Raw genomic sequence first — 25,056 nt, forward strand, 5'->3', positions numbered from 1 at the left:
AGATTTAAAATTAGATTTAAAAGAAAATATTAATATTGCTAAATATTGGGAAAATAGAAAGAGAAAAAATCTCGTCTTTATTATTCTATGTAAACAAATTTTTCAATATATATATATATATATATATATATATATATATATATATATATTTAAAAATATATTAATATTTAATTATAATATATAATAATACATATAATTAAATTTAATTAATATATAACTATAAAATATATGTGTATAATTAAAAGCCATAATTCTACGTTTACTTCAAAAAGAGATTACGCTATTTGACATTATTTTCACAATTTTCAAAACATTCGATGTAAATCACATTTACATAGAGATTCACAAACATAGATCTTGTATCTCAAGCTTTACGTTTACAAAGATAAGGAAATACGCGCAATTACGTACTCACCGATAAAGATATCGCAGGTAAGTGCACACAAACGAATTAATTAATGCCGTTGCAAATGCGCAGATGTAGCCTTATTCATGGTCTACAGGTGCGACGCAGACGACGATAAGTTACCCGCAGTGCACTTCCTGTTGTATGCAAATGCATTCGGTGGAAGTTGTCTCAACACATTAATTTTCGATATGACACTGACAATTGTGAGCGCTCTCGTCGCATTTGCAAATGGGAAGACTGTCTGCGTTTCATAAATGCGCAATATTAATTATTCGCGAGAAATGCGACAATTGAATTGTGATTACATTGTACTTACCCACCGACATTCACACTTCGTCTTAATATCTTAACACGCGATCCACTCAATTAGCCACGATGACAAAAAAAACCAGAAAGTATTATAATTTACGTTAAATACATGAGAATACCTTGAAATAATGTAATATTAATGAGAAAAACGCACGCACGGGGGAGTGCGCGACATAAAAAAAATGCGACCTGATGATTTCACAAGACAGTTCTTATGCTGATAACTATATGAAAAAAACTTGTTCACATTTTTATAGAAAAATATATGTACGCTATATATGAAGTACTGGAAAAAGTAATGGGAAAGAAGTATTGTCCGATGAAATAATTATTTTAATCATTTAACATATATCATTTTTTTTTTCATCACACATATACGTGCAAATTTATTTCTTATTTATATATTATAATTTAAAAAAAAGTATAATGATATAGAGTTAAGCAGCACAACATATTCAGAAATTGATTGTGTGTGTGACTATCGATTCATAGTCCTGTAAAACGCGCTTGTTAATTTTTTTCAAATAATTCTTATCCAACTGATATAACAATTAAGTAAGTAACACATGCATTGTTGAAATGCATGTTTTTTAGAGTAAGAAAGAATTTCTCTAAATTTTAGAAAAAATTAAAATGCTTAAATTACAGAATTATCAAATTTTCTATTTGAAATTTTCTTTTCTGAAATTGACGTTTTCTTCAGTTTTCAATACTCTAAGCTTATCGCGCATTGTGCAATACATGTCACGCTTATTGTTTTCATGACCGAGAAAGCTACTAAGGATGGTGTATGAACGAAGAATTCATATAATATATAATAAATATATTATTTATTTAACTTCTATATTATTATTATAATAATCAATTGCAGTATATTTAATCTATATACTTAATAACCGATGACATATAACATGTAATGTAATCAGAATCTGATTTGGATGTGGGGCATGATTGCGTCTTTACGTGGCTTTGTACGTGTCTGTATATGTATGTGCGTGTTGTATATATTCTGTATATTTTATATATTTTGTAAATGTATTTGCATCTCTAATCAAAGGCACAATTGGTGTTTTTGAACGAACGAGTAATTGACCTACGTATTTTTTTTTATCGTCGTATTAACTGTCGTTGCTTCTATTCGCGACTCTACTGTCTCAACGAGAATTCTAAGATGTCAAAATTGTCCCCAAGACCTTGGAAGGATGAGCGAATTAACTATGTCGGTAAGAAGTTATATCGCGATTTTATCGTCAGCATCAATAGTTGTCTCCTAAATACAACTGCTATTTTAGAAATCGAGCAATGCGTCGTTTCGACGTAAACCATTTTTAAATAGATCTTGGTTTGCCAATCATTTTCAAATTGAATTACAAATACACAATCGGAAGTCTAGATGAACACTTAATTCCTTTCTAATTTGGCGAGGTTTTGCAAATTCCAAGACTCCAATTTACATCGAGACGAAGTATAGCTCTATCTTGCATCGGTGCGTCGCATTTGATCTGGATGTTGGGTTCAGCTTAAACTTCAACCTTGTAGGGTGAGCCGGGAATGTGATCGTCGCCCCATTTGACGATCAGGATGTATTCGCCCCGCTCGCGCACTAGATAACTAACGTTGTAGTTGTTGCGACCCGTGTGCTTCACGAATACCTCCTCACATGGCCCTTTGGGACCGTAGATGCCCACATAGAGAATATTGTTACCTACAATTACGATATCGATTGACGCGTTAGACACAATACATAATTTTGTAAATGATAGTAAAAAACTTATAAAATTAATTAACCCTTAATGCTACAAATGTACTTGAAGTAATTATTTAAATGCAAGAAGATATAGATGTGTAATCAATATACAACATATATATGTAACAAATATACACAATTTCGATAAGAGAACGTACCAGCGTCTCCCGCGCTTACGATGAACTGATTTTGCTTTCCTAAATAAGCCTTTTTCAGACCCATGCCTTTGCTCGTCACTTTGTTCGCGTCTGACTTGAATAACGGCAACACTGGGCCAACCTGCTTGGATTTCGATATCTTTTGCACGGTCTCGACGACGATTGAACTTGTCTCTTGCGCGCCTCTCTCCGCCAAATCCGCACCTGGAATATATATAAATGATATTTATTATTTCTTCTATTATATTCTACGCGGAAAGTTTTATTCGATGATATAATAACTTGTTCATTATTATTAGTACACATTTATTATTAAGAACATGCACCTGTGCAAGGAACCTTGTATGGCGAGCCCACGATGTGATAGCCATTATATTTGATGCTGATGTAGTAATCGCCCGGTACCAAAGGCGTGTACCTGACCTTGTAGCCCTCCTCGACCTCGGTACAGTCCATGGCGACCTTGCTGGGTCCATCCACGGTGACGCCCAGCGCACCGCAACCCGCGTTGCATGTGTCGATGATGAAGTCGGTCTTCTGTCCAGTCTTGATCTCTTTCAAGCCGTTTCCGTAAGCGTGCAATGCCGCCGGATCAGCGTCAACCTTACCGACCTTGATACGGTAAGGGCTGCCTGTTATGTGCACTCCGTTGAATTTGAGGTGGATTTGATGGATTCCGTTCTCCGTCGGCATGAACCTCACCGAGTACGTGTCCGCGTCTATGCTCTGGATGAAACAGTCATCCTGGATACCGCTCGGCGACACGATCTGAAAAAAATAATGAATCGATTAACGCGACTCGGAAAGTCAACCTTTCGACATTCCTAGCCAAAGGTACGATCTCGACTTTCAAATAATATCTGGAATAAAAATATAATTCTTTTTTTAATTTTTACATATCGTAAAATATAGAAAAAAAGATTATGTTATTTAATATATCTTAAAATATATAATTTCTATACTTAAAAATTTCGTCCTCTTTGTGAAATTCTCATTATTTTTCTCGTGTAAAATCAGAACTAGAAAAACTAGGAGATAAAAAGAATAAAACGTCGTTGCTTTCAGAGAAACTAAGAGATATCGTTATACAAAGTCCTGAGGCGACAGAAACGCTACTTTCTGTCGAAATCATCCTCCATGTGAGTCATCCAGCTATGTACACATGGTCGTGCACAGTAAAAATACATTCGCGGTCCCACCTACGCGGTCTGATGATTTCACAAGCGCGCAAGAGTTATTTACGGCGTTCCTCTCCTCTCTTTCGCAAGGAGATTTATCGCGGATAGTCACGCTCGCGGATGTTACGGCACATCGAATCACGCTTGTTACCAGCGGGAGAAGGGCCGATTTACCTTTCCATCCAGTTCGCCCTTGGCACCGTTCTTGCGCACCAGGAACGTGTATGGTTTGTCGGGCTGCACTCCACTATCGGGGAATTGCGCAACTTCGAGCTTGTGCGCATCGCCCATCGCCGGCGAGATGTAAAGTCTGTGCGGCGAATCAGGAATGTGCTGATCGTTGAACTTGATTCCCACTCTGTATTCGCCTGAAAGCAAGCGATACACGACAATAAATACAATATATAAATAAATTAAGTAATATAAATATGCGATATTACTGCTACATAGCATAGATATAGGTATAATAAAATAAATATGTATCTGAAATGATGCATTAAATTTTAAGAGCATATTCTAAAAGTCAAAATAAGACTTTTTTTCCTATGAACATGGGTCCGCAAATGAACCCTCTTCCGAACTTAGAGGTCCCTAAAGGTTGGGGAAAAAATTAAAAATTGGCTGTATTTAAAAAAAAGATGGCAGGAGGTTGAAATTTGGTATAGCCTAGTAAATTATAAAGTAAAGTAAGCCAGCGAGTGTTTGGTCAATTTCACACATTTTCGAATTTTAGCTCGGAGGGGAGGTTCATTTGTGGACCCATGTTCATTAGAAAAGAAAGTCTTATTTTGATCTCTAGAATACGCTCCTAAAGTTGAGTGCATCATTTTAGATACACCCTGTATATATGTATATATATATATATATAATATATACAGGGTGTCCTAGATACACCCCTTTTCTTTCAAAAACTAAACATTTTAGAGAAAAACGTTTTGAACAAAAATTGTATGATTTTGAGGGGAACATAGATGGTGTCATTGGTTTGACCTTGGATGGCATCGTTAAGGTCAAGTAAAGGACACCTTTAATTTCTTAAATGGAACCTCCTATTTTTCATTACATATTCTTGTAGCTTATCTCGAGAGCTTTCCAAAACACTATAATAAAGTATTTTTTCATTAAGTACTTTTTGAGTTATTTTATATTTTAATCTGACATATTTTGATATAAAAAATAAAATATTTCGTAGAATATTCAGTTCTCAATCATCTTACCGTAATACTTTTATGTACAGAATAATGAGACAAATCAATTAGTATAGACGCGGTAATTGAATAAATCAAGAAACATTTGAGACGAATTGTGTTTCCTGCTTCACGACGATCGCGGAGACATTTGCTCAAAGATCGAACTAACCATTGTCTTCCTGAAATACTTGCGGCTCGTTTCCTGTCAGGACGATCTGCGTGGTGGCTGTGAAGGTAGCCATTGACCCCGAGTTTATGTCACGGATTTCGCCGGAAGTAAAAATCCAACGTCAAGGGAACTTTGGCGGGTAAAACAGGAAGGGAAGAAATCGAGGATGGCTAGAAGGGTTCGATCGGGGAAGGGGACCAACAAAGAAGAGTGCGAAAAGAAGAAACGAAAGGAGAGAAGAGGAAGGAAGAGAGAAAGAGACGAACGATCGCAGCTGCAACCGAAGGTTGGTCGCGTACCACTACTTTTCCACGGACCGATCTCGATTTGTCCGCGAGCTTTCTCCGTCTTCCCCCTTTCATTCCCCGTACCCCCGTATTTCTGTATTCGCGCCCCTGTGTCGCCTCCGGTGACCGTCTCACCACCTCGCGGTCCTCTCCCACGGGGCCCAAATATAACCATCGCGCGTTAATCCGCGTCCAGCCGCGAGTGGCCAACCGAGGCCAAAATATGGATCCACCTTAACAAATATAGACGGCGATATTTTGGGATCGGAACCGAGAGAGCTGGATGATCAACGAGACGGAAGGGAGGGTTGAGGCAGGGAAACATGGTACGATGACGGATCAACGAGCAAGCCGAGCCGGATTCATTAACACTTTGTGGACGGCCGACGTTGATCTACGTCCGCGCGACCATAGTGCAAACATAAATCCGACCGCGCATAAATACACGGTGTCCCATCAACCAACTGTTTCAATAGCGATTTCCTGACAAACGAATTTAGTGTCGAAAATTTGCAAAAATCTAGTGCAAGTATTTATCGAAGATCTAAGTTGCTTCTAATACACTCTTATCCAGGGCAGATTATATTTGTGATTCTAATATAAAAAGAAGATATATTTTTTAATCACAATCTTCAATCACACATTATATACTATCAGAAAATTTTAAAAACTGTTATAAATATTACATTAATATATAATAATAAATAAAATATATTAAAAATATAATATTGTTGTGTTCACCAATCGATCCTGATCGATCTCGAAATTCATGCAACAATATAATATTAGAGAAGACATAAAAAGATTATTGATTCTCAGAAAATATCAGATATCGGAAGCATAATGTTTGCTTTTTATATCTAGAAGTTATCGAAAATATAAAATTGTTGAAAATAAAACGATATTTCGTTTTATCCTAGAAAACGTAAAATATTACATGCGATTTAGCTGTCGCGGGAGTAAATTCGCGCGTATTAAAGCCAACAGGCGTCCGCGCTGTGGATGATTTAACTCGCGCGAGTATCATTGGCGATCCACAGAATTCGTAGGGAGATAATTTTGGACGAGCTTTCGTGAGTCACTCGAACGACGGTATGCAATCGATTATGTACGTGCGGCGAATAATCCATCGTGATACAAAGTGTGCGCGCGATAAATCCATCGTGAATCACCACACGATCCGTCTTATAACAAAATTATTTTAACGAATGAGTCTTTTAGGGAACGCGACATTACTGTCTCAAAGTACAAATGGTTTTCGACAACTGTAACGACACTGTTCAAGCAAGAATAGTATATCAACGTTGGCGAATGTCCATCTTTGCCATTACTTTGTGGCATTTTATTGACACTTAGAATGACAGCCCGGTATCTTATTTGCCGGTATTCTTCGAAAGTTGCAGCTCCAAATTAGCGGTCAGATATGTATATGTATAATGTATTGATTCGTTGCAGGTGCCATGACTTTAGACAATATTATTCGTATCTTTCATTGAATTTTACGACGACTGAAATAATCATGAAATATTCTCCTCATAATATATTTAAGATTCCTATAGTTTACATTATTAATTTAAGCTTGCATATGATAAAAATTTATCAAATCTTTTATTTATTATTTTAGAGAATGTGTGTGTGTATTTCTCTTTCAAATATATGAAAAGCTATAAAAAGTGTTAAAATCCATGAAGTTGAGAGAGAAAATACTCCATTAATATTTTATATCAAGTTTACTTTGTCAATTTAAAAGAGATGTTATTTGAGAAAACTAGATCTCTTTAATTATTTAATTACTGTTTTCCAAATATACTCATAAAGCCTAGCAAAAAAAAAAATTGAAACATGAATTATATTGAGATGTTCTATTTAACGGTAAATATATCGTTATCACTTGTAACACTTTTGTGACATAATCTAATTAATGTATCATTGTATTTCTTTAAAAACGTATATATGGTACACGCGTCAGTTTTAAAAGCAGTTTTAATAAAAACACATCGAAACGATAATCCATTTCACTTGCAAAAGAATTGGCGTAAATATAAAGAGCACACTCGTAGCTTACCAGGTTCAGTAACGACGTAGCTAACATAACAGCTGCCATCCTTGCGATCCTTGAAATCTATCTGCGCTTTGCTGGGTCCTTCGACGGAGACAGCGAGAGTGCCCGCGCCCGCTTCTCTAGTCCAGATGTTAAATTCGCAGGGCTCCCCTTGTTCTCCTCTCTCTAAACCAGGTCCACCCGCGTGAACCCTGTGAGCGCCGCCGTCTCTGAGGGGGCCTACCGTGAACTGGAAAGGCGAGCCGGGGATGTGCATGGACTTGTAACGCACGGACACCGTATGCACGCCGAGTTCCTTAGGCACGAAAGCCACCGCGTAGATGCCGTCTTCGGCCTCCTTGATCTCGGCGTCCTCAGTGACACCGCCGGGGGACGTGACGGTGGCGGCAAGATCAAAGGATGTAATTCCGGGCATCTTGAAGGTCAGCTTGCATTGGCTGCCGACCTCGGTAATAGGTACAGCCTCTCGTTGCCTCTGAATTTTCTCCCGCTGTCGATTGCTACCTTCACCGCTGATCTTAACAGTGAATGGCGAGCCCTCGACGTGGTGGTCCGCAAACTTGAGATTCATGATGTAGTAGCCGGGCTCGGTGGGCTTGTAGGAGATGTTCAGAGTGCCGTCTTCGTTATCCTTGCACTGGATCTCAGCTTTACTCGGACCCTCCATCGAAAGAGAGAGACCACCGAAGCCAGCGTTTCTTGTATCAATAGAGAAATTGTTCTCTACATGGGTCTTACCCTCCTTCAGACCAGGACCGGAGACTTTAACCTTTTTCGCGTCGCCGACTTCGCGATCCTTCACGTCGATTTTGAAGGGAGAATTCGGTATGTGTTTGCCCATTCTTTTCACGCCTACTACGTGTTCGCCCGCTTCGCGCGGCGTGAATGACACGCACATGTTGCCGCTCGGCATCTTTTTCAAGAAACACGGTTCCTCGAGACCACTGGGCGCCGTAATGGACGCATTCAAGGACTTGACGTCGGCATCGGACACCTTACCCGGCAGTTGCACCTCGCTGGAAGAACCCACGGAGATCTGATTTCTCTTGCGACCTTCGCCTAAAAACAGATTTTATTTCTTCGGTTCATTTAATTTTTATCGCAAATTATAGATCTCTCTCAAGTTTTCATTTCTGAATATACTTTAAAATATAGTTTGTAATGCGAAAAACAATCCTGATGCATTTACCCGTAATTTTGGCGACGAAAGGACTGCCCTTGATGTGCTTGTCGCCGAATTTAACGGTGATCTTATATTCTCCTGGCGCGGTGGGCAGATAAGACACCGACACTGTGCCATCCTTGTTGTCGTGGCAACATATTTCAGCCTTGCTCGGCCCTTCAACAGCCAGCGAGAGACCGCCTGCGCCGGCGCCCTTTGTCGAGATGGTGAAATTTCCAGGTTCGCCGCAAACGCCGTAGACCAAACCTGGTCCATATGCCGTCACATATCCGCTCGCCAAGGAATCAACGTGGAATTTGAAAGGAGAACCTAAAAACAAAAAATTATATATTTTAATATAAAATATATAAATGAAAGAATGTCTTTTATATATGCAAATCGTTTTTGTAGATTTTTAAAGATGTATTATATGTAAATATGTATATATTAATAAAGACGGAAAAAATGAAGAAATAGAGAGAAAATATTATAATAATTTAAAGATCTATATTTTTCCTTTTATAAAATTATACAAATTAAAAAAAAATAAATTTAAAAAATAAGTGTTTTAAAAATAAATTATACAATGAGAGATAATATTATAGTAAATAATATATATAATAAAAATTTATCTCTGAAGATAATATTGGGAAGTTTAATGATGATCGTGTAATATTAATTTGTCGTAGACGAGGAGAGATTTATTATTAGCGCAAATTGGCGCTCGCGAGATTCATTACACGGAAAATGAATTTTCATATAGCCTATCTGTTCCAGGATCGTACGGATCATGGATTATAGCGCGTTATTCTTGGAAGCTGCCATATGATTGGTCGCGCCTAACGATTGCGTAATCGCTGTTAATTCGCGAGATGAATGGATTAACTTACCCTGGACATGTTCACCGTTGAATTTCACATAAATCTCGTGAAGGCCCTCTTCCCTCGGCTCGTACTTGATGGATACTGTACCATCGTGATTATCCTCGATCACTGGTTTATCTGTATTTCCGCTCGGCATCTTTACTTCGGCTGAAAATGAGCAGAGAGCAATGTTTATCGCAAATAATCCAAGGATACCTACGCGACATATTTTCCTCGAATGTGTCGCGATTGGTTGGCACTGGTATACAAAATTACAGTTTTCGTAAACACGATTTCATATTAAAAATAACTGCTTAATGTTTGTGTTTGTCATGTTGCTGGCCATTTCATATATTCAAGGATATATAATAATATCTTCGCACAAAAATAATTTTCCTCAGAAATAGAAAAAAAGTAATTCATTTTTCATATTTCTATCGTGTTTAAAAAAAAATAGGCAAGAGATTTCTATTTCGTTGATGTATCTATATTTTTCGAAGACATATAATAATAATCAACGGATTGTACATATGTAAAAAAATGGATAAAATTTTAAGAAGTGTATACGTGTCTGTATTGAGCAAATGAGTCAAAATATATTTTTCAACAAAACAATGTACATATCAAAAAAATTTATTTTTTAGATACATCTTCTTATTAAAAATTTAATTTTTCATAAGTATTCATAAATTAATTTTTTAATTGATGATAGATCGATAATCTGATTAATATATTATGAATTATTTCATATTATTTGATATTCAAATATCGTTTGTTGAGAAATTCTTCAGTCAAAGTTGTATTCAGAGATTTTTTTTGTAGGCGCAACCTTTTCTCGTTCGAATATAGAAGAGACTCTGGAAGATGAGTGGTGCAAAGTCAAGTCCAGGTCCTGGAATCTCTCCCTTTTCTTGAGTATCTTTTGCGTAACAGATCGGTCCGCGCTCGGCGTAATCGAATTCACTGCAGGATATGCTTTTTAGCCAAGCTCTATAGAAGGTTGATACATCCTGCCACGTGGCTGGTTTCTCTGCTTCCTCTTCCGCCCAAAACATCTCCAACGAGTATACTTCAGAATTACGTAAATTATTGTCGATGCACTGAATGAATTATATAGCAAATCAATTGTGAACTCACTTTAAGATGGAAATCTTTCTATAATCGCCGTAAAATTTAATAATTGCTCGTTTTTTTTCTTAATATGAAAAGAAACTATATTTTTTGTTTCGTCAAAAGAATTAATAGTCTTTTGATTTACACGACGATTGCAAAGTTAAATATACATAAATCTCACAGGGAAATATTCTATGTCTTTTAACTAAATGGCTTTTCGATTCTGTCTCGTTAGTAGATCTTATCCTTCGATTTTTTACGCAAGAAAAAATTAAATTAAAAAGAAAAAATCTTATATAATTTCCAAATATCGATCGAAATGATTCAACGTAGATGAAAGAATTCAGTTATAAAAGCGACGTCACGTGCCAAAGGCAACACCCCGAGGACAAGAAACCCTCGAATAGATCGGCGGCAATAAATCTCCACTGTAACGTGTTTGCGCTAAAAAAAAGTCAAGGATTTCCGGGGGGATCCCAGGAGACCAACCGACCCACCGTTCAACTGACCGACTGACCGAACGGTAACAACGTCTTCCGACGTTCTCCAGCGATTTCGTTCTCGAGGTCTCCAGCCTGATGGCGTCTATCAGTCGACCTCACGAAGGCGCATCTCTAGCACGACTGACGATCGCACAGCTACTAAAGTCGGTCGACGGCGGGGGCGAGAGAGAGAGAGAGCTCGGCCGTCGATCTGGCCGGGTGATCTTTTTTCCAGCATAGAATTACCAGGAGGAGCCGATTGAGTATCGCTCGCGATGCTCGTTCGCCAATCTATCTCGTCTATCAAGCATTCCTGCCTGTCTCTCTCTTTCTCTCCTTCCCCAACAATTCCAATCTCTCTTTCTCTCACTCTCGGTCTGTCTCATTTTGTCGTTCTCCATGAGGAGATTTATCCTTCTCTATAGGTTGCAACCACGTGCCTATACACGCATACACGATCGGAGTAAACCTGTAGAGGTTCACGCACGCGCTAATCCGAAGATTCCGAGGCTGGTGGGAGGAAGCGAATGGTCGGCGTCGTGGCACCTGCACCTGGTCCGTCAAGATTTATGACGCAGGTGTATCGGTGTGGAGGGATGGAGGTATATTTTATATACATATATATTATATATATATGTTGTGTGGTAATCGCTTCGTTTTCTTTCAGCGATGGACGACTTGCGTGGCTCGTACAGATCAACGCTGGACGAGACTAGCTTGATCGGGGTAAATCGGGAACGGGACGACGTGACCATCATTAGGCGCGTTCACGATGACGTTATTGCCGGGCGCTCGACATATTGCCTTCGATTGCTGAAGGAGACGGCTCGAGGCCGTCTTTGGAACATGATACTTTTGATGACGGCGATCGTCGGATAGATTATTATTATCATTATTTGACGTTATTTTTTGGCCTGAGAAGAGACATCTTACTCTAAAATGAAATCCTCTTTATATCAAATTTTTTTTAAAGCATGTTATAAATATTTCTTCTAATCTTGTATGTAAAATTAGAGAAAATCTCTTAAAACTTGTTATTCAATTTGATAGTTATATTTTGTTCTTTCTAATAATAATACGAAATATAATGCTTTATTCTTGATTTAAAGTAGGTCTCTGAAATGTGTGCAAAAAGACAAAAAAAATTGCGATGCAATTCCAAAGAAACATTCTGCTTTATATCCTGCTTTGATTCTTTCTTCCATTCTTCTATGATTCCTTCGTTTATCTTTATCAAATGTTATGGTTACGTAAATTGTTATCGTGAAATGCTGGAATTCTCAAGATAGACAAGACGAGAATCTTGGCGTGAAACATCCCGACTACGCTTCCGTGATCGTCTTTTCATTTACCGAGGGAAGTCATCAAGCAAGCGAACCGGCTCGTGCGCGCATTTAACACTAGCCGCTATGACGAAGAGGAACGGATGCCTGCCGAGTTTGACTAATTGCGGACAGGCGTAGAGATGCGTTGAACCACCACCGTGTAATCCATCGTTCTCACACGCATCAGCGCTCAAAAGTCACCGGAGATATCGTAAATAATCTGCTAGAATCGCAACGGCTCGATTCAAAATTATTCATCATCCCCCGTCTTTATTCGGTGTGCCGTTTCCTTCTTAATTGTGATATTATATATTAATCGAAGTATATCGAAATGGAAGTGGTATATCATTTTGTGAGCTGAAAGCAGCAAGATAATTAAGCACAAAACTTCATCGCGCAAGATTTTAGCAACGTGATCTTTTGGCAAGGTAAAACGCGTCCGGAATGGAATCGCGCGAGTTCGTCGACCGGAAAATCCGAGTTCCAGTTTTTCTTACGTCGACACGAGGGGATGAGCCTGATTTGGAGAATGAGGAAAGAGTTTCGAAATGGCATTGGAAGGGAACGTTCTTTTTTTGGACTCGCCATCGTCCTCGGCTTTGGACCAACCGCGAGTATCATGCATCCGGAGCTACTTAATCAGCCAATATTAATATCGCGGACAGTATGTCGCGCTTATCCATGCGATATACGTATACTCTTCTTCCACATGGTGACCCGTCTGTCTAGCTCGCCATATTTTTGGCGTGGATAAAACGCTGTAATGATGTGTCCGTCGTGTCTATCATTTAACGCTCTCTTAACGCGTGTTGGTCAACCGCGGAACATTAAGTCAGGGTTGGGAAAGTTACTTTATAAAAGTAACTCGTTACCGTTACCGTTATTTTTTCTAAAAAGTAACTCGTTACCGTTACTCGTTACTAATTTTAAAAAGTAACTCGTTACCGTTACAGTTACTAAAAAGTAACGAGTCGTTACAATTTCCGTTACTTTTTTACAATACAAACTAATAAATTATTTTGCATAAGAAAAACTTTTAAAAAATTGTAAGCAAGATTTCATTCAAGGTTTATTACAAAATAAATGATTAAATTTTATCGAAATTCTTTATTAATTTTTAATAAAATTTGTTGCTCCATAGTATCATTTAAATGCCCTCTTTGTGGTGTTAATACAGAGCCACCGATGCTAAACATTCTTTCTACAGATGCACTGCTTGGTAGAGCTGTATTATATTTAATAAAAAGTTTTTTAAGTTTTGGATAGTCGTTTAACATTTCTATATTACAATTATTTGATTTTAAGAACCGTTGCAATTCTTCTTGTTCAGATTCATTTTGCACCGTTTTTTGCTCAAAAATGAAAAAATCATCGTGATCGTCAGATTTTCCAGCTTTTGAAGAATTTTCAGTTGATCGGATTCCCAATAAATCCTCCAAGTAATTTTCAGCACGTTTTCTTTTTTCTCCGGTTAACCAGTTTAACTTAAATTTTGGATGTAAACATGCTGCTATTATTAATTCTTTTGTTTCAAATATTGTAAGAAATTTAAAATCAAATATAGTAAATTAAGCGACATTGTTTGTTTTATTGAAATTAATACTTTTGAATCAATAGTTTAAAATAAAATAATATTTTTCAATTAAATCCTTATTTAAAATTAAATAACATATGTATTAATCAAATTAATAAGTTATCTTTTATTTAAACCTTGCTGAATAGCTTCAACTAATAAATGGCAATCTATAAGGTCAGATTTATTGAGATTTTCTAATTTTTGTTGCAAGGTTTTGCAACTTAGAACGGGTAGTAAATGAGAGCTCTGCTTTTCCGAAAAGATAAAGCTCTCATTGAATATCGCGCGTCGCGTCATCGCACTGGTCTGCAAGAGCCATAAGTTGATCAATCACATTCAAGCATTTTTACAACATAATAAGAATGCTAATTGGTCGATTTGCTTACGGCTTTACGGTTAAGATAAAAATTTTATCACGCACAATAGCAAGAATAATATTTTAAATAAATCAAAAAATTTGAAAAAAGTAACGATAAAAGTAACTGTTAAATTCGTTACTCGTTACCGAAAAATGTAACGAAGTTACTTTTTCCGTTACAAATAAAATTTGTAACGCCATTACCGTTACAGTTACCGAAAAAAAGTAACTGTAACGGTAACGGCGTTACAAGTAACGCGTTACTTCCCAACCCTGCATTAAGTATAATTGAATTACTCGTAGTCTGCTTATTTATTAACGTCAACCGTCGAGAGAAAATTTCATTATGTTATTTAAGAGCAGAAGCTTATTCATTTCATTTTCTCTGTTGTTTGATATGAATATTAAATATTATTAATTTCTATAATATTATATTAATCTATTAATAATTAAATTTAAAACCCAACTAATAATTGTTGATCTTATTGTTGTAAAATTATTATCTATTTATTTATTAATCTATTATGCTGAAGTTTTTAAGCTACTTAACCCGAAATATTACATAGCATTGCATCGTCGATCGTTAATCAATCTCACAAACAAACTATCAAATATACACGAGTACGAGTCGAGTCAAGTTTAATGCCGTTGCACGCGAAACGCGCATGATAATTCCCCTCGTCATAATATTCATTAAATAAGTTTAGAGACGATTTATTTTTTAATTGTATCGTAGAAAGAGGGAAAAAGGTTTTAAGAGGGACAAACATTTGAGAGCGCCGAGTCCGCACTCGGCAAGCGCGAGTTTTGCACGAGACGAAAAAATCCGCATCGTAAACTCTCGAGAGCAACTATGCTTAATATATGTTACGCAGTAAAATTTGAGTTTTATTTCTGCGTTTCAAATAGATCGATTCCACGACGACGTTATTACGTTCGATTATTGTCGTTAAACTAATAATAGAACATAAATTAATAATTAACGTGTATCATGTCGATATTACGTTGGATATTAGAGTTTGAAAAGATAAACACACGCAAGTTTATCAAACAATTATACGTTTAAAATCATGTACCAAAAATGATTCAATCTGTAATTTCAAAATGCATTATATAAAAGATATTTGTTTAAGAGAAATTAATAAAAACTTAATCTATTAAATCGATTAAAAATCTTTATCCCCCTATAGTGAGATCTTTTTGCATAAAAGAAGGAAGCATGAAAGAATTATCTGTAATGTTTCGACGAATAAAAGAGCGTCACTCTCGCAGTAGTATAAGCTAATAATAAATCAGACAATGTTATAAATTTGTCGTCTTGTCAATCTATGACAGCAATTTCATCTCAATTTTAATCGATACTTTATTATTTCAGTATAATTATATTTATAAACATCTGATGCTTCTTTGCTCTTTCAATAATACAAGATGATAATAAATCGTACAGTGCTTTACGTTATTCTCATTACTGCACTAAGAGATTGTAATCGTAAAATTGTTTTAATTTTTTATAAATAAATATTTTCTTTTGAGATATATTATCAAAAAAGATATTAATTATTAATATTTAAATTTCTATAAAATATAAAACAATTAAATCATCGGTGGGTATCACAGTATATTTTCCAGTATCCAACCAATCGTACTATGCATTCAAAAATCTATATTCTTAAATCTATATTCTATCATTTATTGTATGTATATCAGCATCAACGATAATTAAGTAACGTACATATACGCTATAATTAGGTATCATATTTTTCCTTATGATACTTGCATGCGACGTATATGATGCTGCAAAATTCTCGACGAAAATTTATGGAAAAATCGTATTTTCTTTTCCAGACAAAAATTATCTTCATTATTTCAATTATTTTCATGAAAAAAACTTTTCGAAATATGAATTAAAGATATTTTCGCAGATGTACTCACAAATAACTGTGCCACCGCTTGCAAGAGGTAGTGGGATAGAATTCAACCGAATAACGTTGAAATTCTTCTTCGATAGCTCCTGTTGGCTACTGCGCTTTGTAGTGACAGTAGAGCTTTCCTGTAGGGTTGTGCTACGCTGTTCAACGACGTGTTGATTTTGTCTCTGTTGTGACTTACGAGCTCGTTGAGTTTTATGCGTGCTATGTTCCCGATACTCCTCGGATGCCTGAAACGTCATTGAAATTGAGACACTAATTTTTATACTAAATATCCTTTCTCTTTACATCTTAACTTGCGAGTAATGCTCTATAATTATAGTACTTTAATAAAGAGAGAGAAACAAAATTTAATCTATACTATTATACATAATTGACAATTAGCTTAATTAGATTTCAGTAAAATATATTAAATCGATATTTTTATTTTATTTATTTATATAAAAAACGCAGACTGCGAATAGTTTTAATACCGCTGAGTTGTAAATACTGCTGATTGTGTTAATAAAAATGTAACTGGGGGATTACGATGTGAGAGACAGAGGTATGTCTCTGGTGACAATGGCAATATCGCGTGATAAGATATTTCGGTGCTGGAGCGATGCCAAGAACTTAAAATTTTTTTTCTTTCCCATTTTTCTGCGGGCGCTAATAAAATTCTTGCGAAATCTCCGCAGGAAAGAGGAGCGCAGGAATTTTCGAAATCGGGAGATGGTGTACGTTACACCTCATTACGATAGAATCTACGTATTTCGATTCTGGTCGCAAGCCAAAGTGCGATGCATGTAAAGAATTTATTATGTAACCACGTTAAAATTATTGTAAAATTCTCATCATAAGAGGCCTATATGTAATGAATTCGTTAGGTTAATTTGCAATTGCGATCACGTTGAGCTTAATTATATTTTGTTGTGAGCCAAATTACGCTGTTTAGTTAGTTTTGATTATAACAATGATATTTAAATCAGAACTTTAATTATAAAAGAAAACAACCCTTACAGTTACCAATATAATTCATAGAAAATAGTTTTTACAGGAATTATCAATTTTCTTAATCTGCAATCAATCGTAAATAATATATCATTGATAGAATGATGTTTCATTATTTTATGTATATTTTATTATATACATTGTATTTCATGTATATGAATTCATGTAAAAATCTGTTTTTATTTCTTTTCAACCAAATGCCGATTTGTAAATGCCAATTCGATAAAATCAAATATTAATTCTTCCTATAAAGTGTTTATGTCAATAAAAAAAATATGAGATACTACGCCAAGCGTGTCAAGACGCAATATTGCAGCTGAAACCAAAATTAGCTTTCGGGGGAAGATACCAAATGTGCTACGTAAATAGTTGCTTTCATGGTACAAAATGCAATGACATCAAAGCGATATCACCATAAAAAATCTCTCTCCTAATTCTCACGCAAAAAATATTTTGTTATTTATTTTTAATATCATACTTTTTTGTATAAATTGAAAATGTATGAATTTGTATAAATTGAAATTAAAGATTATCTTTAAAATCATATATTAATACATATAATCTGTGTATTTTAGCGTTATCTTTTTTTATCTTTTAAAAAGTTACAGAGCAGTAAAAAAAAAAGCTGCTAAAAGCATTTTTACAATTTATTTAGTGCTATGTACGATATGAAAAGCGAAACATTATCTTGCCGATTAGATTTTGCTCAAAAAATCGTGCCATTCCATATTTTATCTCGATAATTTACCGCGATCACTCGTATCACTCACTCAGTCCCCGGACGGTGACGACTGTCATAAGATCAGTGCCATATTCTAAGCCTCCCGGAGGTCCGCGGGCCGTTTGTATCCCTTTACATAGAGTTACTTGATCGACTGGTTGCGTACCTGACAACCAGCTATCGCACATCGACTTCACCGATTTACGAAGGAACGCCCAGCTACGTTGGTGGCCGACACAAAACTCGCGTCTTGCTGGTATCCAACCAGTAATTCCGGGCACAATGCTCAATTTCATGTACGATAATAGATACTCAGCCCCCACTCATTCACATACAAAAAGAATTAAAAATGCAAATAATCGTGACGAAAATCCGATTGTGTTATAAATATAATTGTAAATTTATAAATGACAGCTGATAAGACATTGAAGATATTATTATGTGAAGAAATCGATTTTGGAATTACAAGATTATATTTGCAGGATTTTCAAGAAATAGAAAAAAAATATTGGACAATGATTTTTAAATAATATAATTGCCGACATATATTTAAAAAAAAATGTAATAAATAAATATAACTTTTTTAAAAGATTAGCAATTTTATAATTTGAGAAGTCTTGTAATTTATATGAGCTTAATTGTATTTTTATAATTAAAATATTTTTATAATCAAATGATGGTATAGATTCATCTCTCAAATATATGTACACAGTTAGTAATATTTTAAATATATACTATATGATACAAGTTCGCGAAAAATCTAAAATACGCAATCGTAAATGGAACGACAGTACATTTGGATAAATCCCAAATATAATATTACATTTTGTTTATAACCAGTTCAGCTATATTAAACTGACATTAAAGCAAGAGATTCGCAAACCTCTCAATATCCTACGGAATGTTTTATTTATGCAGTTATCACATAAACATTCCAAATGCATATCACTGTTTTTCTGTTACGACATAATTGGTATTAGTAATAATAAAATAAACTACCCGATTTTTTTCTTTGATAAGCAAAAAAAATTTAAGCGGTTTTAGTAGCCTTCGATCATAAATAATCGCGAAGATCATTTCAAAAATCGATTTTTGTTCAAGAGCTATTCTGTGAAAAAAAGCGGGAAATAATGACAAACATCGGTGTCAGCCGACGAGAAGAATTTTGTCACACAAAGCCGCCGTTGTGAATCTTGGCACAGGGTTTAATTTAACTCACGGTATTAATTCACCCTCTCCGTCTCTTTTGCCCACCCACTCCGTTCCTGCTTATAAATTTGGGAAAGCCTGAGTCGCACTCGAAATAGTCTAGGAGCTCTCGCTAAAAGATGGACGGCGATGAAACACGTATTGGATTTCAAAATTGGTCGTAGCTTTAATTTCCAGTTAAAATCCAGTTACAATTGATGTCCCAACGATATAATGTATGGACATCTTATTAAATGTGCCATGTCTTACTAGACAATAGAATGATCACCAGGCACATCGTACACTTCGAGATATTACTTATGCGCGGTATTCGCGAAGAGAGTTATGATGCGTGAGACGATGCAATAAAATAATTTTCTTGTAAAGTAACATTATATTAAATTATTATTTTTTACTTTCAAATAGAATACTTACAATAGAACAAAATATTATTCTGAAACTATTATTAAAACATGATATAATAAACATAAAGAGTGACAAATTTATTCCATTAACTTGACTTGTCAAGCTACTTTCGATAATCGTACGGCTCGTTTAAACATCGTGGATTATTACGCATATTTGCAACAATTGAAAACATAAATACTTCATTCGATCAATATGCCAAGGAAAAAAAGCAACACATATTGAAACAATAATTTTTCTCAAGTGTTAAAATTTAGTAGACCGATTGAGCACATATCACAAAGCGTTAAAGCGACCGCATAAATATGCAAGCATTTATATCACCGGCTTTTACCGTTCCACACTTTGTAGCACTTTGCTTTGCGGCAAAATAATCGGATCCCGAGATAAAAGCAGATAAAAGATTATAAAATTCTATAAAATAACGGGAAGATTTCAAAAAAAGTAAACTTTCTGATACTTTATACATGGAAAAAAAAAGAGAGAGAAATGTCAGGCTAAATCGATTTTCTTCTACTAACAGTGAAAACAAGTTGACCGAACAATGTCTGACCATATTCGTCTATTTCTACTGATTTCTATATTAGGTAAAAAGAATAATTTATAAAGTGATCTTTGCTTTATCAATCAAAAAGATTAGCACATTCCCTGTGACAATAATATTAATTCAACTACGAATATTCATATGTAAAAAATAAACTGAGGAGTTTTTGATATTTAAAAAATTAGATACCTATTCGAGAAGCTTGGATTAATAAGATTTTTTCATAGCTTTCGACTAGCTTTTAGTTATGATTCCAGCACTTGCGATCGGAGATACTTTGGACCACTTGATGACGAAAGCACTCAAACGCGTGCGCATAAACAGGCATACATGCACACGTAGTTAGAGGAAGTTCATGCATGTGAGATGGGGAGGAATATACAGACTGCAAGAAAGATATATAGCGAGAGATAGAGATTTATGTGTTTGTGTATGTGTGTGCGCGCGTGTGAATGTTACTTGGAGAGGAATTCGTGTTACAGAGCGACGGAGTCCACGTGATGAACGAGGATTCGTGCGATAACGAGCCGGTGAATGCGGTCCCGATGAGCCTTCGCAGTGAACTGTTTCTCTGGAGACTACGCGACAATATCCTGCGCTACGTGTTGCCTCTATAGTTAGATACACCTCGTGCCCCATCCCACCCCGGGGCTCGTCGATGAGAGCACCGGGCATCCGGATCGGTATCGAAAAGACGTGATTACGAGGAGATACACAATTCTAATGCTATTCATGCATCATTAATCTTTGTTTTGCAATTCTTCAAAAAGTGTCGATCCTCGCAAGACGAAATATATATTTACAATCCTGCAATTTTTGTATTATAAGTAAATAAGTAATTAAAAAGTATTTTGATAAATAAGAGATTTAAAGATCCATTCTCCAAGTTTCCGTTAAAAATCCGCTAAATAAATATGCATAATTTTTTATACATCCTTTCTCTCTGTAAAGTTTTTCTATATATGTATAATATAAATTTTTCCAGACTATTTCTTTCATTCTAATGATATTAATAGAGATATTTTAGAGCATTGTATATAGAAAAATCTTTTTAAGATATTTAATAAACATCATACATCATTCTATAATTTTTGAATATAACGAATTATATCGTGCATTATCCGCAAGAATAGACAACAAAAGAAAAAATTTTGTCAAGTAACAGCAAGATATAACGCTTTCGTTAACATATGCTTCACGGTCTAGTTCATATAATTAGTTCCTATATCATTGCGCAGAGACGAATTCGTTATAGATTTGCTGAGATATTTTGTGGTATAAATATACGATTGTGGTATAAATTGGAATGTACTACTTATAGAAGTTTTCTTTCTATAATAGATATAATGTAAGTATACAACGGCAAGAAGTTTTCAAGAAAAATTTAGTAACGGATTTAGTAATTAATGTTAAATTTTTATATATTATTAATAACGATATATAAAGAATTTTGCAAACCTTTTATAATTTTATTTTGCATGTGAATATGAAGGTAATTTTAAACTTTATGGTAAACAAAGTTTAAAATATTTTAAGTATTGTACGTATATAATATAATTACCGTAAAGGTGTAAAATCCATCAGGCACCGGTTGTCCACCAAATTTGATGCTGAGAGTATAATCTCCTGCATCGGCAACAGTGTAATAAATATTAACTGTGCCATCACCGTTGTCTTCTATGTCAATGTCAACGACTTCACTGAAATCACCGACCGAGACATATTATTCATGTATTAAAATATATACAGAATGGAAGAGCCATTCAAGAAATTTTCGAGTAAATTTTCGTAACATTACTGCAATTCCATTCAACAATAAATCATACGAATATTTTGAATATAATAGTTTCATATAGTTTTATTCTTGATTATTCGAAATGCACTGAATCTTAAATAAGATAAAAAATTCAAACCAAAGAAATTTAAATTTTAGCTTTAAAAAAGAAATTAATATTTAAATTAAAAAAAAAATTGTCTTTATTTTTCTTACGATTTTAGAAAGTCGATAACTGAAATATTCGTATAAATAAATCACATGGAAAATTTCTCTATATCCGTATTTCCTAAGGAAAAAAAGAGATAAGATTTAATTGTCACAAAAGTGAAATATTTTCAAGTTACATTCTAGAGTAAAAAAATATATTGTCACTCATACATTCTAATTGCGATGACACTTATGCACAGATCTAATAGATTATTAATTTTTGTTAAGATAATCTATGCAATACATAAAAATCAATTTCAAAATTTAATACCATCTATAAGTTTTTTGGAACTTGTTAGGCACCTATAAAAAATTTAAGAAAATTTGCTATATATTTTTTTTAAAAAAACATCTTTTCTTACATCATTTGAAAATTTTGATAAATAATATATAAAAAAATAAACAATATAGAGCAAATCTCGATGGCAAAATCTATTTTCAAAAAATGCTGTCATGTTCTATTTTAAAATATAAACATTTATTTGTCGTAGGGCATTGTCTTATATAAAATGTAGTTTGAAAAGAATGTTTATTATAGAGGTTACTAAACGCGTAATGTCATCCGGTATACACATATTTGGCCCGTTCTGAAGTATCTTTTTGACAGAAGACACTCACTGCCAATTTGAACAACGAAGGATAACACGATGAATTATGGGATAGCAGCTGTGCGTGCTACTGTTAGCGTTCAGAATGTCGAAATTTATAGTCGATTAGAAATTAGAGCTGTAATAAATTTTTCCAACAAGAATACACTGGTTACACGCGTGAATGCATACATTGTATGAATAGGATAGAAAGTGCAAATTTCATTAAAGATCCCGAAATATTCACGAAGGATATAATCGCGCGAATGCGTAACACTTACTATGCTATCTCCAGCTTGATATTGCGATAAACAAGCTTCATAACAAGATTTTTTTATATAATAATAAGAGTTATTTTATAATATATCATTACGAGATTTATCATTTTTAATTTTGTCATAACAATGTGATTAAGATTTATTTAAACTATGTATTTCTTGATTTCATTAATAAAATGCTGCATAAAGATGTAATATAAACTTTGCATATAGTTTGTAACAATTTCTTTGTGTGTTGTACTGGTAAACTTTCTTTCGCTAAAAAAGTCTGTTTATGAGAAGTTTATGTGATCATCATATAATTATTGATCATGTGTCAAATAAAATATAATAAAATTTAATTTAATTTGGATTCTCAATTCTCTCTCAATTATCACTATGAGATAAACTAATGAACAAATGGTCGAAGCAAATGATTTTATGGCAATATTCCAATGTAGCTCCTTGTCAAAGAAAGAATGTAAAATGATTTTTAACTCGGTTGAATGATTATAACTTGGCATTAAGTTATGACAATTAGAAGAATATGTACATACGTCTAGTTCATCTAACCTATTTAATTGCCAACAAGAATAGCATGTTATAAGTCATTGTATCAAACTGCGCATCATATGCTTTTTTAATTAATTTTGATATACATAATTCATAGTTTTTATTCAAGGAGCTATTAAAAAGTAGTATCTATTTTAAAATTAAAAAAATTTGATATAAAATTAAATAAAAGAATTTAGCAGGATTTCAATTTTCGTGTGTACTTGTGTGTACGATAATATAATATAATAATAAAAATGCAATGAATATGAAAAAAATATAATAAAATAAAATATAAAATTAAAATTAATTAAATAAATAATAAGCATAAAAGTATACAAAATATTGTGAGAAATAATAATAAAATATAATATATCTATATTTCAATTTTTGAAAAATTATTGTTGCACGAAAAAAATTCGATCAATATTATCAGCAATCGATTACTACTGAAAAATGATCTCTCTATATATACGATCTCTATATTATTATAAAATCAATTTTGATATTTTTCAAATAATCAATCGATTCCTCCGTCGGCACTAAGTATTGTTAAAAATATTTTTAATAAAAATATTAAAAATATTTTTAATAAACATATTAAAAATATTTTTAATAATACTTAGAATATAGATACCTTTTCTCGTTCTTGGATTAAACCAAATCGACATTTAATTTCAAACTTATAATACGGTAATCAACAGGGATATTACGTACGAAGATACGCAACAAACCACAATCATGTTATTCGCTTGTACATGATGTTCGTAATGGCAACATGCCATGATTCTGGTTCCTTCCGAACTTGTTCCAAGATTTACGATCTACTAGTCATTAACATCTTTACACTCTATGTACTAATCCCGATATACCGTTATTGATTTCTATCGTATGCAAAAACATGCTGTTATAAATTGTTAATTTAATCCGTATAACAAATTCAATGATTTATAGATAGCAACTCTTAGTGATTTGAACCGCACACGACAAAGTTTTAAAAATATTTTATTTATTATTTGGAAAAGATGATTAATGATAATTATATAAAATGTAAAATAAAGAAATAAAAAGATTTAATATTTTAATAATTATTACTAGCGTATTAGAAAATTGTAGGAATAAGATAATAATTTCTTGCACTTTATTTAACACTTATGTAAAAAGAGAAGCATAGTAATAATAAGAGAAATCTTTCTTGAATTCACCTATGAATTAAAAATAAATAGACAGCGATGGCGCGACGTATTTAAAATAAGATGGAATTTTTGTCTGGAAACTTTTACGAAGATTGAAAAACACATGTATGAGAATTTCGGTAAAAATGTGAATCGCTCTCGCACAAGATCAATTCAGAAATATGTAAAAGTTACAACTCGTGAAAGATATTGCTATTAGCAAATAGAATAATTGCGGGAACATAAATATAATAAATTGAACATTTAACATATTAAAATGCACCTCCCATATAAATAAGCAAATAATTTCTTATAA

The 25,056-nt window shown here is 34.1% G+C and overlaps 1 protein-coding gene across 10 annotated transcripts in view; it reads right to left on the reverse strand.

Annotated features, from left to right (window-relative positions):
• Nucleotides 1–1,531: 1,531 nt before the first annotated feature.
• Nucleotides 1,532–25,056, reverse strand: part of Cher (filamin protein cher) — a 54,886-nt gene continuing 31,361 nt past the window's right edge. For 5 of the 10 annotated variants that reach the window (XM_070308319.1, XM_070308320.1, XM_070308318.1 and 2 more), the window contains 9 exons: nt 21,747–21,885; nt 16,321–16,546; nt 9,562–9,702; nt 8,699–9,001; nt 7,513–8,568; nt 3,976–4,169; nt 2,950–3,391; nt 2,624–2,827; nt 1,532–2,423 (listed from right to left, as the gene is read on the reverse strand). In XM_070308319.1, the coding sequence (XP_070164420.1) occupies nt 2,239–2,423; nt 2,624–2,827; nt 2,950–3,391; nt 3,976–4,169; nt 7,513–8,568; nt 8,699–9,001; nt 9,562–9,702; nt 16,321–16,546; nt 21,747–21,885 (2,890 nt within the window). In that variant the 3' untranslated portion in view covers nt 1,532–2,238. Of the gene's footprint in view, nt 2,424–2,623; nt 2,828–2,949; nt 3,392–3,975; nt 4,170–7,512; nt 8,569–8,698; nt 9,002–9,561; nt 9,703–10,363; nt 10,604–11,144; nt 11,273–16,320; nt 16,547–20,644; nt 20,757–21,746; nt 21,886–25,056 lie in introns of those variants that run through there. The other 5 variants (XM_070308325.1, XM_070308324.1, XM_070308326.1 and 2 more) reach the window with 5 other exon arrangements.

Source organism: Polyergus mexicanus, unplaced genomic scaffold, assembly GCF_030449975.1.
Source record: "Polyergus mexicanus isolate NDT 795.1 unplaced genomic scaffold, iyPolMexi1.0 SCAF_15, whole genome shotgun sequence".
NCBI classification, from domain to species: Eukaryota; Metazoa; Arthropoda; class Insecta; order Hymenoptera; family Formicidae; genus Polyergus; species Polyergus mexicanus.